Source organism: Mobula hypostoma, chromosome 2 (assembly GCF_963921235.1).
Source record: "Mobula hypostoma chromosome 2, sMobHyp1.1, whole genome shotgun sequence".
Classification (NCBI taxonomy): domain Eukaryota; kingdom Metazoa; phylum Chordata; class Chondrichthyes; order Myliobatiformes; family Myliobatidae; genus Mobula; species Mobula hypostoma.
This window is the reverse complement of record NC_086098.1, coordinates 225,910,528-225,929,821: the sequence shown is the minus strand read 5'-3', so window position 1 is coordinate 225,929,821 and position 19,294 is coordinate 225,910,528. Positions and strand designations below refer to the sequence as shown.

At 42.4% G+C, this 19,294-nt stretch overlaps 1 protein-coding gene across 2 annotated transcripts; it reads left to right on the top strand.

Annotated features, from left to right (window-relative positions):
* The first annotated feature begins 1,799 nt into the window (after positions 1-1,799).
* LOC134342894 (tubulin beta chain-like) lies at positions 1,800-19,269 on the top strand. 2 transcript variants are annotated; one of them, XR_010017134.1, is made up of 5 exons: positions 1,800-1,943; positions 6,086-6,194; positions 8,219-8,329; positions 8,966-14,541; positions 15,713-19,269. XR_010017134.1 is itself a non-coding variant. In XM_063041565.1 (4 exons), exons 1-4 carry the CDS (start codon positions 1,887-1,889, stop codon positions 10,030-10,032), a joined length of 1,344 nt encoding a protein of 447 aa, XP_062897635.1. In that variant the 5' UTR covers positions 1,800-1,886; the 3' UTR covers positions 10,033-15,652. The 2 variants fall into 2 exon arrangements, 1 of the variants encoding a protein (XP_062897635.1); XM_063041565.1 differs by lacking the exon at positions 15,713-19,269 and having other exon boundaries at positions 8,966-15,652.
* Positions 19,270-19,294: the final 25 nt, after the last annotated feature.

Here is a 19,294-nt window from a genome sequence, read left to right as displayed (position 1 = left end):
TCATAGCCTACTGAGGGGTAGATCCGTGGCATTCAAGACCAGTGATCCAGGTACGACCTACAGAAGCCTATTTTAAGAGTGAGAGAACAATTTGAATTGAAGTTAGATATGGAATTGGTTTCATATCAGCTCTGACAGGGTTTGCAGGCAATTACTTCCTACAAACCTGATGTCATGAATGGCTGTGATGCTTAATTTCCATATGAGCTCAATGTCTTTTATGCATGCTTTGAAAGGGAAAATAAAGCTACACCTGTGCAAAACCCTGGAGCATCTTGTGGCCCTGTGATCTCTGTCTTGGAGACCAATGTCAGAATATCTTTCAAAAGGATGAACCTTGCAAAGCATAAGCCTTGTTAAGGTGTTCATGGTGTTCTTGATAAGGGCACTGAAAATCTGTGCCAACTAGTTGACGGAAGTGTTTAAGGACATCTTCAATCTCACTGCTGTAATCAGAGGTTCCCATCTTCTTCAAAAGGACAACAATCATACCAGTGCCCAAGAAGAGCAGGTTGAGCTGCTTCAACGACTATCGTCCAGAAACTCTCACGTCTACTGTGCTTTGAGACGTTGGTCATTGCTATAATGAACTCGTGCCTAAGCAGGGACCAGGACCTGCTGCAATTTTCCCATCACCACAATAGCTCACTGGATCATTGGACAATAGCAATATTTATATCAGACTGCTGTTTATCTTTGAACATCTCAGCATTCAACAGCAGCATACGCTCGGTACGAATCAACGTGCTCCAAACCCTGAGCCTCTGTACCTTCCTCTGCAACTGGATCCTTGACTTCCTCATTGAGAGACCACAGTCAGTGCGTATCAGAAATAACATCTACTCCTCACTGAAAATCAACACTGAAACACCTCAAGGATGTGTGCTTACCCCACTTTACACCCATGGCTGTGTGGCTAGGCACAGCTCAGAAACCATCTATAAATTTGAAAATGAAAAATATTGTTGCCAGAATTTCAGATGGTAACAAGGAGGCATGCATGACAGAGATAAACCAGCTGGTGTCAGAACAACAACCTTACACGCAATGTCAGTAAGACCAAAGAAGTGATTGTGGACTTCAGGAAGGGGAATTCATGGGAACACATGCCAGCCCTAATAGAGGGATCAGCTGTGCAAAGGTGAACAGTTTCAAGTTTCTGGGTGTCAGCACCTTTGAAGGTCTATCCTGAGCCCAACGTCTGATGCAATTACAAAGAAGGCATGGCAGCAGCTATAACCCACACGGTCATGGGGAAAATGTATGAACTCCTGACAGGTGGTGGTGGGAATTGAACCAGATCACCTGCATTGTAAAGTATTGTGCTAACCACTGCTCTACCACGTCGCCCCACTGATCTCAGTCACAAGCAGGCTAGTTCTCAATTTAAGATTATGTCTTCTTTTCCCCTAGGTAGAATTAATTCCGTGCCTACCTCATCAATTCCCATTGATCATTTAAAAACCTTGATTAGTTCACCCTTCAACTTTAAAAACGTATGGAAATGCAAACACTTGGTCTCACAATTAAACCCTTAAGCCTGAGTGAAAATAGAACATTGCTGATTCATTGGATTGTGAAGGCTTTAAACTCCTGATTAGCTGCCAGCTCTTTAACGTTATGAGATTCTAAGCTCCATTTCTCTTATCTCTTTCTAAAATGCTCACACTTATCCTCAGTGAGGTCTCCAACATGTGTGTGTGGGAGGGATAGGACGGGCAAGAGAACAGAATTGCGTTTCCTAAACTGACCGCCCCTTGATGCCATGTGACATTGTGACAGGCATTCCGGCTTTTCCGAGAATCCAGGCAAACAGCTGTTGCTGACGAAGTAGTGGGCAGTTGGGACTTTAAATCTTCCAGAGTTCAAGCACCAAGCTGGGCAACATGCGTGAAATAGTGCACTTTCAGATTGGCCAATGTGGTAACCAAGTAGGGGGCAAGGTAAGTGGAGTTTAGTTTGGATGACCGAGCGAGTTATTTCTTAATTTTGTAAATTGGGATTGTGCTTCAGGGGTCCATAGAACACCAGCCTTGCCCGTGTGACCATTGTTAACCATTGGGTTCAAGGGGCACATCCACCCATGGGTCAGAGCCTTGGTCTTGAATGCGTAATCTCAGCTGACACCACAATACCATCGCTGAATGTGGCACTGCCTTCAGTTGAGACAGTGGGCAAGCCTTCCAACAGTGATAGATGGTCAAAGTACAACACCAATATTCCATACTCAACAGAAGACCAATTGAGGACATGGATTGTGAACAAATTACATTGACGTGGATCAGAGAGAGATGGTTATATATCTCAGTATCTTATGGAAGTACGTGAAATAAAAATAATGGTTTATACGTGTATTTTATTTAGATATTAAATAAGTGTAAAATATTAAAACACTTCTGTTTATCTCTTAATGTTGGAGAGCTTACTCAAAACTAGTTGTGAGGTGGGTAATTTTTGTACTTTGAACTTGGATAGTACATTGAATGATGCAGTCTAAAATTTAAATGTCATGCAACGTGGTTGAAGTGACTGGCAGTGTGTGGTGAGTAAACAGATAAGAGCAGAGATGGGTGTGGACGATTTCTCTGAAATGCCTGTCAGTCTTGTTTACACATTGCAGAATTGCTCCCCTCTCTCTGTGACTCTTAACCAACCAGAGTGCAAGTGAAAAGTGCAAAGGGAACAGCGGCTGACCTCCATTAGCAAATGGATAGATTTACTATGTGTTGTTTCTGGCTGACAAAGGTCCATAGTCTCTGTCATTGTGGCAAAGGGAAGCTCTGCTACAGTCAGTTTGAAGTCAATGGACATCAAGCAGAAAACACTCAAACTCCCTTGCACAAAGGAAGATGGTTGTGGATGCCAGAAATCAATCATCCCAGCCTAAAACATCTCTGTGGGAGTTTCTCAGTGCTGTGTACTGGCCCCAACCACCTACAGCTGCTTCATCAACAACCTTCCTTCTATAAGTTCAGAAATAGAGATATTTGTGGTGATGTCAAATTCCACTGACAACTCTTCAGAAAATGACAACATCCAGACAACAGTCAAACATGGGCAGGTGATATTCATGCCAGACAATGGATGCTTGCAAGAAGAGATTGAACTAGCCACTCTTTGCATTCGATGGCATGACCATCAGAGTCTTCAACCATCAGCATCCTGGAGGTCATAACGCAATCAGATTATCTCCAGCTATCTGTAGCTACTCAAGCAGGTCAAAGGCTGCATGTCCTGCACACAACTGATTCACCTCCTGTCTCACAAAAGCGTTTCAATTATCTGCAAGGAATAAGTCAAAAACTTGACAAAATCATTGTTGACAACGTCACTGTCATTAGCCAAATCAAAGATGGTGACGAATCAGCATAGGAAGATTGAAAATCTTCCTCAGGATGCCACATCAAGAACCTCTAACACTATGCCAGCAAGACTAAGAAGCTGATTATTTACTTCAGGAGGAGGAAACTGGAAATCCATGAGCAAGTCCTCATCAGAGGATCAGAGGTGGAGGGGGTCAGCAACTTCAAATTCCTTGGGGTTATCAGTTCAGAGGATCTGTCCTGGGCCCAGCACACAAGTGTGATTACAAAGAACGTACAGCAGAGCCTCAACTTAGAAGTTTGCGAAGATTCAACATGACATCTAAAACTTCGACAAATTTCTATAATTGTGTGGTGGAGAGTATATTGACTGGTTGCATCGCTGCCTGGTATGGAAACACCAATGTCCTTGAACAGAAAATCCTATAAGAAGTAGCGGATGTGGCCCAGTCCATCACAGACAAAGCCCTCCCCACCATTGAGCTCATCTACACAGAGTGCTGTCACAGGAAGGCAGCATCTATCAAGTACCTCCACCACACTGGCCATGCTTGCTTCTCAATGCCGCCATCAGAAAGAAGGTACAGGAGCCTCAGGACCCACACCATCAGGAGCAGTTATTACCTTTCAACCATCAGGGTCTTGAACCAACAGGGATAACTTCACTCTCCTCATCACTGAACTGTTCCCACAACCTATGAACTCACTTTCAAGGACTCTTCATCTCATGTTCTCGATAGTTATGATTATTATTATTACTTCCTTTTCTTTAGTATTTGCAGTTAGTTGCCCTTTGCACATTGGTCATTTGCCTGTCCTGTTGGGTGCAGCATTTCATTGATTCTTTTATGTCTTTTGGATTTACCGAATGTGCCTGCAAGAAAATGAATCTAAGGGTTGTATATGGTGAGGTATATGTACTTCGATAGTAAATTTACTTTGTACTTTGTGCTTGTTGAGATGAGAGCTGGTCCAATACCTCTAAAGCAAGTCAACAATATTTTGGACAGGGCAGCCCACTTGAATAGCACCCCATCCACCACTGTAAGCTTTCACTGCCTCCGACACTGATACACCGTGGATGCAGTACGTTGTTTACCTTGACTGCTCTGACAGCACCTTCCAAACCCATGAGCCCTACCACCAAGCAGAGCAATGGACACAGGAACACTACCAGCTCTCTGAAAACCCACTCCCCCACCTTAAGATTTCATCAACATTTGGTCTAAATCCTGCTCGTCACTTCACAACACTGAGAGCTCCATTACGGTAAGGGTTGCACTGATTCAAAAAGGCCTGCTCAAGGGTAGGCAATAAATATTAGTCTTGTCAGTCCTTGTAAAACGAATAGAATTATTAAAAATAATTTCAGTCCATCTAATCATTGCCATATTCATGATCCTCATCATCATCAGGTGCCATGCCCAGTTTGAGCTTTGACTGCCATGGCCCATACACTCCTGTTTCGGGTCAAGTGGATCAATTCATTGGTATTCATTTCCAGTTCTCTAGCTGCTGTCTCCATCATCATTTGCCCACCACTAAGCACATCTTTCCCTCCCCCCCCACCCGCTTTCCACAGGGATCGCTCCCTTCGCAGCTCCCTTGTCCATTCGTCCCCCCCATCCCTCCCCACTGATCTCCCTCCTGGCACTTATCCTTGTAAGCGGAACAAGTGCTACACATGCCCTTACACTTCCTCCCTTACCACCATTCAGGGCCCAGACAGTCCTTCCAGGTGAGGCAACACTTCACCTGTGAGTCGGCTGGGGTGATATACTGCGTCCAGTGCTCCCGATGTGGCCTTTTATATATTGGCAAGACCTGACGCAGACTGGGAGATTGTTTTGCTGAGCACCTACGCTCTGTCCGCCAGAGAAAGCAGGATCTCCCAGTGGCCACACATTTTAATTCCACATCCCATTCCCATTCTGATATGTCTATCCACGGCCTCCTCTACTGTAAAGATGAAGCCACACTCAGGTTGGAGGAACAACACCTTATATTCTGTCTGGGTAGCCTCCAACCTGATGGCATGAACATTGAATTCTCTAACTTCCGCTAATGCCCCACCTCCCCCTCGTACCCCATCCGTTATTTATTTATATACACCCATTTTTTTTCTCTCTCTCTCTCTCTCCTTTTTCTCCCTCTGTCCCTCTGACTATACCCCTTGACCATCCTCTGGGTCCCCCCCCCCCTTGTCTTTCTCCCCGGGCCTCCTGTCCCATGATCCTCTCATATCCCCTTTGCCAATCACCTGTCCAGCTCTTGGCTCCATCCCTCCCCCTCCTGTCTTCTCCTATCATTTTGGATCTCCCCCTCCCCCTCCCACTTTCAAATCTCTTACTATCTCTTCCTTCAGTTAGTCCTGACGAAGGGCCTCGGCCCGAAATGTCGACTGTACCTCTTCCTGGAGATGCTGCCTGGCCTGCTGCGTTCACCAGCAACTTTGATGTGTGTTGCGTGTCTTTGTCTTCCTCTTGCTTTCTTCCCTTCAATATTTCCCATAATTACCATGCATTCTAACTCCTCTCCTAATCTCATGTCCAATGAAGTTACCGTTGCCTTTTCATGATCTCATACACTATTTCTCTTTTTGTGTTTGCTCTGTTCATGACATCCTCGTGAGATATTCATTTCGTCCAATGATATTCTTTGCATCCTCCTCAAAAACCACATCTCTGCTGCTACAATTCATTTCCTCATGTTACTATATTCATGATAGAGTACACCTAACAAAAATTTGTTTTCTCTGACAGTTCTGGGAGGTGATTAGTCAAGAACATGGAATCAACTCCAAAGGGAATTATGAAGGAGATTCAGACCTCCAACTTGAGAGAGTCAATGTATACTTCAATGAAGCACATGGTGAGGAAGCCACTTAAAGAAGCATTGAACTTACTGCCTTTGTAGCTGCTTACATGTATACTGTCATTTATCTTCAACGTAGTTTTGTAGCAAATTCATCCGCAAAGCTCCAAAGCACAGGTAAAATTGAGCAACATACTATAATAGTATTATCATTGACAAATGTCATGAAATTTGCTGCTTTGCAGCAGCAGTACAATGCAAGACAGAAAACAAACCATAAACTACAATTAAAAATACACAATGCTAACAGGAGTAGTGAAGTAGCGTTCATAGACCATTCTCAGAAATCTAATGGCAGAAGGGAAAATGATGTTCCTAAAATGCTGAGTGTGCATCTTCAAGCTCCGAACGGTCGAAAGGACAGGAGGGCATTTCCAGGATGTATCCTTCTTGAGGCACCACCTTTTGAAGAGGTCCTCGATGGTGGGGAGTGTTGTGCTGTGATGGATCTGGCCTTTATCCCTCTGCCTATAGCTTTCTGTCACCTCTTTCAATCCTCCACCATGGAGAATCCGACACAGATCCGGTATCAGAAAGGATCTGGCAAGTGAGGATTGGGACGAGCTATTTCCTAGCAAAGGTGTACTTGGTAAATGGGAGGACTTCAAAAGTGAAACTACAACCACTAGTTGGGTGAGACTACAACTGGAGGTCATGGGTTGAGGATGAAAGGTGAATTGTTTAAAGGGAACATGAGGGAAACTTTTTCACTCAGAGGATGGTGAGTGTGGAACAAGCTGCCGGTACAAATGGTAAATTCGATTTCAACGTTTAAGAGAAGTTTGGATGGTATATGGATAGCAGGGGTATGGAGGGCTATGGTCTGGGTGCAGTCGGTGGGACTAAGCAATTAAAATGGTTCAGCACAGACAAGAAGGGCCAAGGGGCCTGTTTCTGTGCTGTAGTTTTCTATGACTGTGATCATAGAAATGCGCTGACCAAAGTTAAGAACATGGTTTTCAATCTGCTGCCCAAATGTGCACAGCACAAAGATAAAACTTACAGCTCAGGAGAGCTGAATGGAAAATAAATACCACTCTTGTCCCTTAGAAGGATCTTCTCTGAATCTGTGACTAGGACATTGTTGCCAAGGTACAGATGGTGCTTTTCTCTTTCACCTACACTTGGAGAGTTTCAAAGGAGGGGGTTACTCTAAAATCAACCCAGGATATACTTTGGTTTCTATAACTTCCGGTAACCGCTCCCCTCTGTGCCTTTTCTTTAAACCATCCCTTCGGCTCATCTCTTTTCCCTCCCCGACTCCCACGATCTGCCCATTACCCACCATTTTCCCTCCTCACCTTTCTTTGTTCCACAATCAACCATCCTATCAGATTCCATCATCTTCAGCCCTTGTTTACTTCCATCTGTCATCTTCCAGCTTCTTCCATCACTACTACTCCTCCCCTCCCTCAGTTACCTACCAACCCTCAACATCTGGATCCACCCTCACCTTTTTATAGTGGCTATCTCTCCCCTTTCTTTCCAGACCTGATGAGGGGTTTTGACCCAGAAAATCTGTCCATTTCCCTCCACAGACGCTCCCTGACCTGCTGGATTTTATTTTATTTAGGGATACAGCGTGGACCAGGCCCTTCTGGCCTAACGAGCCACCCAGCAACCCACCTATTTACTTCAACCCTATCACACAACAATTTACAATTACCAATTAACCTACTAACCAGTATGACTTTGGGAAACCCACTCATTCACAAGGAGAACATACAAGCTGATGGTGTCGGAACCGAATTCTGAACTCCAGCTTTATCGAGTGTTGCTCCAGGATACACTTCCTCTGGTAATGTGTCAAGGGGCTGTGTAGATCATGCTTTAGTCTGATTTGACTATGTTCAACATGTGAAAATGTTTGATGGGATAGAGCAAAGGAGGCATTATAATATCCAATCTATGCCATATCAAAGGCTTTCTCAGTGTGAAGAATTGTGAAATAGTTGGAGTTTACTTGTATCATATTGAATATTATGTACTGCAAGGCTAAATTATGAACCTTTTTCCTTCAGGTAACAAGTATGTGCCGAGGGCAGTACTGGTGGACTTGGAGCCTGGGACAATGGATAGTGTCCGGTCTGGCTACATCGGTCAGCTCTTCAGACCGGATAACTTCATCTATGGTACAGCTTTAACTCAAAAAAAAACAGGATACTTTGAACTGAAATTTTTTTACTGTTAAAAACCCAAATTATTCTTAAGTCCGACATTTTTAGGCTTGGTTCTTTCTGATGTGCGCTCCATTTGCTGGGTCACAGAGCCATATCAATGAGAACCTGGTCAGTTATATATACACACAAATAGATTCAGGAACACAGAAAGACAAACCTGCTGAAGAGTTTATCTATTGGATAAGAGTCTGATACAGTGGATAAAGGGTAACAGAGATACACCCAGTGGACAGCACATCTGTCTTATTCAGAGAATACCAATCAGATGTGTGTAAGACTTTGAATCTTACACACTAGGCCAGGCATTGAGTCAGTGCCCAGCAGGCAAGTCTGGACACAGTAAGGTCTGAGTGTTAGTGAGCAGGTATTTATAATGATGGGTACAGGAGCACTGGGAATTCTTTGCTGTGGATTCTTCTGTGTAAAAGATTAGAATGAACAGTTTCCTAAAGACCTCCAGTTATGGTACATCAATTGATTAATCATTCCTATTACTGATCTGTACAGATGCTCCATTTATTTGTCAGGTCCATTTAACCAGTCTCTTTTCTCTCTCCAACCCTCACACCCCACTCCACCTGGGTGCAGGAAACTCAGGGGCTGGCAACAACTGGGCCAAAGGCCATTACACAGAAGGTGCCGAGCTGGTGGAAAACGTGCTGGATGTCATGAGGCATGAGTGCGAGAGCTGTGACTGCCTCCAAGGCTTCCAGCTGATACACTCACTGGGAGGAGGCACTGGCTCAGGCATGGGCACTCTCATCATGAGCAAAATCCGAGAGGAATACCCCGATAGAATCATGAACAGCTTCAGCGTGATGCCTTCACCGAAGGTCTCTGACACTGTGGTTGAACCGTACAATGCCACCTTGTCCATCCATCAGCTGATAGAGAACACCGATGCAACCTTCTGCATCGACAACGAGGCCTTGTACGACATTTGTTTCCGGACCTTGAAGCTCCCCACACCAACCTACGGTGACTTGAACCATTTGGTCTCCATGACGATGAGCGGTGTCACCACCTCACTACGTTTCCCAGGTCAACTCAATGCAGACCTGAGGAAGCTGGCAGTCAATATGATTCCTTTTCCTCGGCTGCATTTCTTCATGCCTGGTTTTGCCCCACTGACGTCCCGTGGAAGCCAAGACTACCGCTCGCTGACTGTTCCAGAACTCACTCAGCAGATGTTCGACGCCAGGAACATGATGGCAGCCTGTGATCCGCGTCACGGCAGGTACATGACTGTGGCAGGGATCTTCAGAGGCAAGATGTCCACCAAGGAGGTGGATGATCAGATGTTAGCTGTCCAAACCAAGAACAGCAATCACTTTGTGGAGTGGATCCCCAATAATGTCAAGGTGGCTGTGTGTGACATTCCACCAAAGGGACTCAAAATGTCTTCCACTTTCATAGGGAACAACACTGCCATCCAAGAGCTCTTCAGGCGCATTAGTGAGCAGTTCTCCGCCATGTTTAGAAGGAAGGCTTTTCTCCATTGGTACATAGGAGAAGGTATGGATGAGATGGAGTTCACAGAAGCCGAATGCAATATGAATGATTTGGTGTCTGAGTACCAACAGTACCAAGATGCTACAGTTGAGGTTGAAGATACGGAGTATGAAGAGGAAGAAGCCAACTCTGCACAAGTTTGAGTAATTAGGAGAACTGTGCACCTTGCCAAAGGAATAATGAATGTAACAGCAAAAGAAGTGAAGCAAACATCTAAAGCAACAATGATCTTATTCTAATTGGAAATATTAGGAATGAACCTGGAAACTGAAATCACCACTATACCTTCATAGATTTATAATTTCATACTTTACCTATGCATCATTAGCAACCAAACTTCAGAAGCATTGCTTGGAAATATTAGATGTTTATCTACTGAACACAAACATAGGCAACCGTCGTAAATTAGTGAGGAAAAATAAAACACATCATAGGTAAGCTTCCACTAGGGGATTACTCTTAGAATATTTTAAATAATCTGGGTGGTCAAAGGTGGAGGAATGGAGGGATGCATTACATAATATTGCATTTTTTTTAATGCAGTGATGGATATTCACAATAAGAGCACGTGCCTCCAGCAGTATGAATTAGACATGAGGATGGTTGTGCAACATATATTTTTGAGAGAAAAAATATAATTTCTGGACTGAACCAAAGTGGAAACCAAATTTGCTACAGACATTATCCAATGCTTTTTTTTTAAAAAAAACATTCAAATGTTTTAATTGGCAAATATTAAAGCTTATCTGACAGAATCTGGTCATACTTGAAATGTTGCACAACCTAAGCTCCCACACATCACTCCTCACACTTTCCTGTGATGCTTTAAGATAGAGAAGAAAAGCGAAAATCAAATTTTAAAAACTGCAGATGATGCATACACCCAGTTGGTCTGGCGGTATCCATGGAATGAGAAACAGTTAACATTCAGATCCTGAAGACGTCAAATGTCAACTGTTTCTCCCTCCACTGAATTCTGCTGACTTGCTGAGCGTTTCCAGCATCTTCTGCTTTATTTTTCCAGACCTTTACCTAGAATCCGAAACCTACTCACTACTCGCAAAGGTCCAGAGCAGCAACACACCCCACAGTCAAAAGTAGGTTCAGAGGTAACCTGACAAAAATGTGCGCTATTATGTGATGCTTACTATTTTGCAAGACCATTTTATTACGTCTAATAAAAATGCTTCATTTAGTTGCTGAGCATGCTGGTGAATAACCAAAATTTGCCTGTTTTTTAAGTGGCCTTGCTTGCAATATTTTATCCAACCAGACTTCTGTATTTATAAGTAGTCACAGTGATGTGAATGGTAATGGATGGTGTCATTACAGGGATAATTATTGGTATGAGTGATGATAATAGCAGTGCAAATATTGTTGGGAGTGGTACTCTTGTCCAATGAAACTTAATTCAAATGCCTCCAATCAACTGCAAGGATCACAGAGTCTTCAGTCAGACAAAAATATAAATCGCATCTCCCCTCAGCCATCTCCGCACTGCTCCAACTAAGTCCAACAAACTTGGCAGACATCAACTCATCTTCCATCTGGCAAATTGCAGTCCTCAGGACTTCATGCTGAAATTAACAATTTAAGATAACTTAAGATATATTTTTTCTATCCAGTTATGACTGTCTCTTACATTTTCAACATACCTATTTTACTCTTGTTTCCAACTATCAGCTTTTAAATTAATTGTTACCTTCACAACTTTGGTCTGCATTCCATCATGGATATTGCCTTTGTCCTCTCCACAACTTAAAAAGCATATTTGCTTTCTTATTTATTCAGTCTGGACAAAAGATCCTTAATCTGAAAGGCTGACTTTATTTCCCTCCCTTGGGATGGTACCCAGCCTGATAAGCGTTTGCAATATTTTGTTTAGATTCCCAGCAGTTTTTATTTTGCTCAAATTATTGCTTAGATTCCTTAATGTATAAATATTAAACATGAAAAACAGTTGCGCAGAGCCGGCCTACACACAACTGCAAAGAGGCAGTCTCACTTTCTTTATGGTACTTTACCAATGCTAAGAAAATAATAAAAGAATTCTTGTTAGTGGATTATAGGATCTCCCACTGATTTCATCGAAGAGGGAGATGGCAAGTGTCCGGGAACATCATCAGCTCAGTTCCCCTCTAGCTTGCATCCCGGCAAGGGGCGTACATTGCAATACTTCATTTTCACTAAACTTCACCTCAGAACTCCCTAAATGACAGCTTCACCCAGTCTCCATTGGTTCAAAAAATCCCACAAAAGCCTCATGGGCAATCACATGTACAGACTGACTGGAATAAATAGTTTTCAAAATTATTATCAATAAACAAACTAATAATCACTTTAAGATGTAAAATAATTTTGCCTTCTTAAGGCCTTTGGAAGGACAAACCAAGGTAGAACATACAGGGTTAATGGTAAGGCACTGGGGAGTGCAGTAGAACAAAGGGATCTGGGAATACAGATACAAAATTCCCTAAAAGTGGCGTCACAGGTAGATAGGGTCATAAGGAGAGCTTCTGGTACATTGGCCTTTATTAATCAAAGTATTGAGTATAAGAGCTGGAATGTTATGAGGTTGTATAAGGCATTGGTGAGGCTGAATCCGGAGTATTGTGTTCAGTTTTGGTCACCACATTACAGGAAGGATATTAATAAGGTTGAAAGAGTGCAGAGAAGGTTTACAAGGATGTTGCCAGGACTTGAGAAACTCAGTTACAGAGAAAGGTTGAATAGGTTAGGACTTTATTCCCTGGAGCGTAGAAGAATGAGGGGAGATTTGATAGAGGTATATAAAATTATGATGGGTATAGATAGAGTGAATGCAAGCAGGCTTTTTCCACTGAGGCAAGGGGAGAAAAAAACCAGAGGACATTGGTTAAGGGTGAAGGGGGAAAAGTTTAAAGGGAACATTGGGGGGGGGGCTTCTTCACACAGGGTGTGGGAGTGTGGAATGAGCTGCCAGACGAGGTGGTAAATGCGGCTTCTTTTTTAACATTTAAGAATAAATTGGATAGATAAATGGATGGGAGGCGTATGGAGGGATATGGTCCATGTGCAGGTCAGTGGGACTAGGCATAAAATGATTTAGCACAGCTAAGAAGGGCCAAAAGGCCTGTTTCTGTGCTGTAGTTTTTCTATGGTTTCTAAAGTAAAAGATGCAGGAGAAACCCAGATTCTGACATCATTGGTCTATGTAGACTTCATAAATCTGGGGTATGACAGAGTAAATGTTTAATCACTCCCAAATAGTTCTTGCGCTCTCTGGCTGGAAATTACAGTGTCAACAGACTTTGAAAAATTAGTCTCAATTTTCCACACCCTCAACACAAAAAGTCTTGTACACTCCAAGTTCCTAATGCCATTTACAGCACTCCTATCCCACTGCTTTCATTACCAATTAAAACATTTTCAGCATTTTATATTTTGGCAGAAAATAATTGCTTAATTGTAGCAAATGCCTTCACGGGAAAACTGAGCAAGCACATGGCAAATGAACAGATGGTGTATGGATGGTATTGTTGAATGTACAGGGAGTTCATTTAAAGCATTGACATATTTGCTTTGGTTGGTTTGTGCTGTAACTTCTGTGCCTAACTTCCATGCCATAAGTGTGCTTAATTCAGTTTATGCCATTGCACAAGATACAGAATGTCACAATGGAGTTTTGTTTACTCTTGTTTTTAAACATGAATATCAATAAATGAGCATCTGTAATCTTTGTTGTAAAAATATGTAAAGCAACCAAAGGTTGGACTATATAATAATGAAGCATATATTCTATCGGTTCTTCACTGATAAGACTGGTGTTTGTGTTCATGAGCTAATAACACAACACCCATGGACTAAGGAGCCAGATTAAGCACAAATTCAAATCCAAGGCTGTTTTTAATTTACCTCTATCCCCAACAAGGTCTGGTCACTTGCAGTTCAATGCAATTGACATTCAACCAATGACGAAAGCAAGCTAGCAAGGCATTTAGTTGTAGTAATGACTGACCTTAAAGTGAACAGGAGGTCGTCATTTGGCCTTGCTTTCATGCTGCACCATTCAGTAAGATCACCACAACTTTTCTGCATCACATTCTGTAATGTCCTTAATATCCCAAACCCTAGCAATCTCACCAGTCCCTTTGGACTGGCAATTCAAAGGTTCACTACCCCTTGGTGAGGGAATCCCCCTCACCTGTTCTGACTGGCTGACCTCTTTGAGACTGATCCCTAGTTTTCCCTGGCTGTGATATCTTGACCACCACCAATGCATCAACCCAGTGAAGATATACCTCACAGGACAATCTCTCCCATCCCAGGTGTTCATCTCTCTTTTACAAGCATTTTGCCATAGATCAGGAGACTATGTGTGCACGATACTCTAGGTGTGGTCTCACTTGAGCACGACTTCTCTACTCATTAAAATCCTCTCGGAAAGGAATAAGCTTTGGCAGCAACATAAATTGTGATCACCAGGAAGGTCAACCTTGTATAAATTGACTTTGAAGAACAAGTCATTATGAATGTCAAATGTGCAATATCAAGGCTCTTTGTCAAGGTCAACAGATGGCCATTTAATCACAAAGATACCCACTCCAAGAAGCAAACTATATGCTGGGACAATGCTCATCAACTGTGGCTAGAAGCACATGCTGGCTTTTCAGGTAAGCTCTAGAAAGGTTAAGCAATGAAAGGAATAATGCAAGTTATTTACTGTGAAGCCCACCCCTCTCCCATCCAATAAAGTTAATTTGTTTTTTTTTAAAAAGTTATTCCTCCAGCATGGACTACGTTTAGGGTTGGTTAAGAACCAGTAATCTTGTAATTGAAAGACACTTGTGGGTTTTAAAATGAATGAATGACATAGATCTAACTTCAAAATTCAAGTTCAAATTCATTGTCACTTGCCTATACAACCAATGTTCCTCCAAACCACAGCACATAAAATATTACCACAAATAGATAGAGTTGATGTGGATAGGCTTTTTTCCATTGAGAGTGGGGGAGATTCAAACAAGAGGACATGAGTTGAGAGTTGAAAGGCAAACGTTTAGGGGTAACATGAGGGGGAACTTCTTTACTCAGAGTGGTAGCTGTGTGGAACGAGCTTCCAGCAGAAGTGGTTGAGGCAGGTTCGATGTTGTCGTTTAAAGTTAAATTGGACAGCTATATGGACAGGAAAGGAATGGAGGGTTATGGGCTGAGTGCGGGTCGGTGAGAGTAGCAGTAAGAGTTCGGCACAGACTAGAAGGGCCAAGATGGCCTGTTTCCGTGCTGTAATTGTTATACGGTTAATAGTTAAAACAGTACTGCACAGCACAGGTAAACAGCTCGCTGCCCTAGTGACCTCAGTGGTGGCAGGGTATTCATTAGTCTCACAGCTTGAGGGAGGACACTCTTACCCAAACCAGCAGCCCTAGTCCTGACACTTCTGTACCTCCTTCCTAAATGTAGTGGGACAAAGAGATTGTGGGATGGGTGGTAAGGATTCTCAGCATTTCTTCGAGCCCTTTGTACACAATGCTCCTGGTAAATGTCACAAATAGGTTGGTGGGCAGGGGTGGTAGTTAGACCCAGATGATCCTCCCAGCAGTTTTTAATATGCTTTGTTGGGTCTTGTGGGCAGATGCCTTGCAGCTTCTGTCAGGATACTGTCAATGGCGCTCTTGTAGGAAGTTGTTAGAATGGGGGTGGGGAACTTTGCATACCTCATTCTCCTCAGAAAGTTAAATGCCGCTGTGCCTTCTTGACTAATGAGGTGGTGGTGTGGGTCCAGGTTAGATCATCCATTTTGTGCAAACCAAGGGACTTACGTGCTCTTCACTCTCTCCACAGCAGAGCCATTGATGTGCAATGGAGAATGGTCAACCTGTGCCTTCCTGAAGTACACAACCATCTTAACTGCATTGAGACTCAGGTTGTTGTTCTCACACCGATTGACAAGCCTCTCTACCTCCTCTCTGTATGCCAACTCAATAATGTTGTTGGTGAACTCTGAATGAAAAATTATTCATTCAGACATAATTTATTATATCTAATCCATTGGATCTTGTAATTTGAAAACACCCCCATATCACTCCTCAATGACCCAAGAAGTACATTCCAAGCTTCTCCTGCAAATCGTCAATTTCAATCTTTTACCCTACGGATTATTTGGTGAAATGTGCTGGACCTATTTCAAGTTGCCTGACTTTTAAATGCTTCCAGATCCACGTAAGGCCCCATACATAATAACACTCAGTTAAGGCATCTTTTTTTTTTGCAGTCTATTTATTCACTACATTTTGAAGTTAATTGAGTGCCTAATACTGATATCATGTATCTCTAGGTTACAATGCAAAAGCTGAAGTTAGATTAATTAATGTTCTGCAAGTGACTCAGTGTTCCACAAGGATCAGACCGACCCAGCAATGAGTGAGATGATGCAACACTTGGAAACCATGAATCAAATACCAAGCATTCCTCAATCCAAGATGAAACAAGTGAACTCAGTACACCTTTCATGAAATGACAAACGTTCATGAATTCAATTACCTATTTGTCAAGAGCCCTATACAAGATTCAAATCAATTTTGTTGAATCTCGTATGATTAACCTTCAGAATGACCTCAGACACACCATCAGGAAAATATTGTTTTACCTGCAGTATTGCATTAAGTCTCTGCAATCACATTTTTAAAGTTTATTACTTTGAATAGCAGAAAGTCTCTTCTAGCATTTACATAGAGCCTATAAAAATGATTCACCCTACCCTTGGAAGTTTTCCTTTTTTATTGAATCACAGTGGATTTAATTTGGCTTTTCTGACGCTGATTAACATAAAAAGACACTTTCATGTCAAAGTGAAAACAGATCTCTATAAAGTCATCTAAATTAATAACAAATATTAAAAATAATTGATTGCACAAGTATTCACCCCCCCCCCTTTAATATGGCACACCAAATCATCACTGGTGCGGCCAATTGGTTTTAGAAGTCACATACTGAGTTAAATGGAGATGTTTTTGGAGACCTGTGTGCAGTCAAGGTGTTTCAATTGATCATAGTAAAGATACACCTGTATCTGTAAGGTCTAATGCTAGTGAGTCAGTATCAAACTACACTATGAAGACAAAAGAACACTCCAAGCAACTCCATGAAAAGGTTATTGAAAAGCACGTCAGGAGATGTATACAAGAAAAATCTTCCTTGGAGTACAGTTAAGTCAATCATCAAGAAAATGAAAAGAATATGGTACAGCTGTAAATCTGCATAGAGTAGGACATCCTCAAAAACCTGAGTGACCGTGCAAGAAGGGGACTAGTGAGGGAGGTCACCAAGTGACCCATAACAACTCTGGAGGAGTTACAAGCTTCAGAGGCTGAGCCGGGAGAGGTTGCACAGACAACTGTTGCCCAGGTGCTTCATCAGTTGCAGCTTTATGGGAGAGTGGCAAAGAGAAAGCCACTGTTGAAAAAACAAATGAAATCTTGGCTAGAGTTTGCTAAAAGGCATGTAGGAGACTCTGAAGTCAGCTGGAAGAAGGTTCTATGGTCTGATGAAACTAAAATTGAGCTTTTTGGTCTTCAGACTAAATGCTGTTTGGCATAAGCCAAACACATCAAAAACACACCATTCCTACCATGAGCATGTTGGTGGCTACATCATGCTGCAGGGATGTTTCACTGCAACAGGCCCTGGAAGGCTTGTGACGGTAGAGGGTAAAACAAATGCAACAAAGTACAGGGAAATCCTGGAGGAAAACCTGATGCAGTCTGCAAGAAAACTGTGACATGGGAGAAGACTTGTTTTCCCAGCAAGACAATGACCCCAAGCATAAATCCAACGCTACACAGGAATGGCTTAAAAACAAAATAATGTCCTGGAGTGGCTAAGTCAGAGTCCAAACCTCAATCCAATTGAGAATTTGCGGCTGGACTTGAAAAGGGCTGTTCACTCACGATCCTCATGCAACCTGTCAAGGCTTGAGCAGTTTTATAAAGAAGAATGGGGGAAAAATTGCGTGTCCAGATGTGCAAAGCTGATCGAGACCTATCCACACAGACTCAAGGCTGTAATTGCTGTCAAAGGTCCATCTACTAAATACTGACTTCAAGGATGTGAATATTTATGCAATCAATTATTTTGTGTTTTATATTTGTACTTAATTTAATCACTTTGTAGAGATTGTTTTTCACTTTGACACAATGGAATCTTTTTCTGTTGATCAGTGTCAAACCCGTTGTGATTCAATGCTGTAAAACAATAAAACATGAAAATTTCCAGGGGGATGAATACTTTTTATAGACACTGTAACACAGAGGAAAAATTCTTTACAACTATGTAAAAATAGGTTGCTTTTAAGCTGCTAGTTTCAAAACAGTGTAGTCATAGGGAATCTTTTTAGCAGGTTATGAGGCCCTCTGTTGGTCAGAGTCAACCAAGGATATTGCATCCTAGTTGTCTATGTGATACATAAGCCAGGGCAACATGAGAGCAAGCTTTTGTATATGCAACAGGTCTCCCCTTTCCACATAGCTGATGAAATTAAATGAATGGCAGACACCAATACAGTTAGGCACCAGCAGCATCACAGAATTTGCCAGTCAGCTTTAAACTCAACGTACAACTACCTTTGGGACTTCAGATCCCGCCCCCCCCCTCAGGGTTTACTCCCTAATCCTTCCCCATGAGAGGGGAAAACAGCTGAAAGATAGTGGAGGTTTGTGATCAGAGTTTTCCTTCTCCTAGATGAACTGCCAACCATTGCTGACGAGCCTGGATCTGCCCAAAGCGACTGATTTTAAGGTGCCAGTAACCCACTTTCGCCTCTCGTCCTGCAAGTAGGAACAGTTCCACTGACTAGAGGCTAAGCCACACATGAAGGCCAGGAGCTGGACCTGGTTGTCAGAGAAGACACATGCTATTAAGAGCTTATCCCCACCACCTCCCCAGCCAAGAGAACCTTAAGGAAAAGTAATTTGTTCGTATGTTAACAAACTGATTATAACAACAGCTGGAAGCCATCTCCAACTCCCGTACTGTCAGAACCAGCAACGAATGAGATGATGGAAAATATGAAAACTATGCACCAAACGTCACAGATTTACAATCATCTAACTTCACAACAAAAAAAGGACCCAGAAACTGCCTACAAACTGATACAAACAGCAATATGAAATTCAGATCTCTCTCAACGGTGCATTAAAAATGAATGCACTGATCAAAATCAGCCACTTTAGGGGGTACTAATGACAACCAATCTATGAATCAAGACATTGGACCATTGATTTTCTGGTTTTCTTTCCTATATAAAATTAATTTACATTATCATTATTCATTACATTTTTGGGGTGGGAAAGAAGATGCCCCATTTGGTATCCCATTGCCCCAGTATGAATATGGTCCTTGCCAATAATGCAAGGCAAAAATTGGACA

What these genes read in the sequence shown, in the direction of transcription:
- LOC134342894 (XM_063041565.1), top strand. Translation starts at nt 1,887, where the DNA reads ATGCGTGAAATAGTGCACTTTCAGATTGGCCAATGTGGTAACCAAGTA. An exon ending in GTAACCAAGTAGGGGGCAAG is followed by an intron (nt 1,944 to 6,085) that starts GTAAGTGGAGTT and finishes TTTCTCTGACAG; the next exon opens with TTCTGGGAGGTGATTAGTCA. An exon ending in ACCGGATAACTTCATCTATG is followed by an intron (nt 8,330 to 8,965) that starts GTACAGCTTTAA and finishes ACCTGGGTGCAG; the next exon opens with GAAACTCAGGGGCTGGCAAC.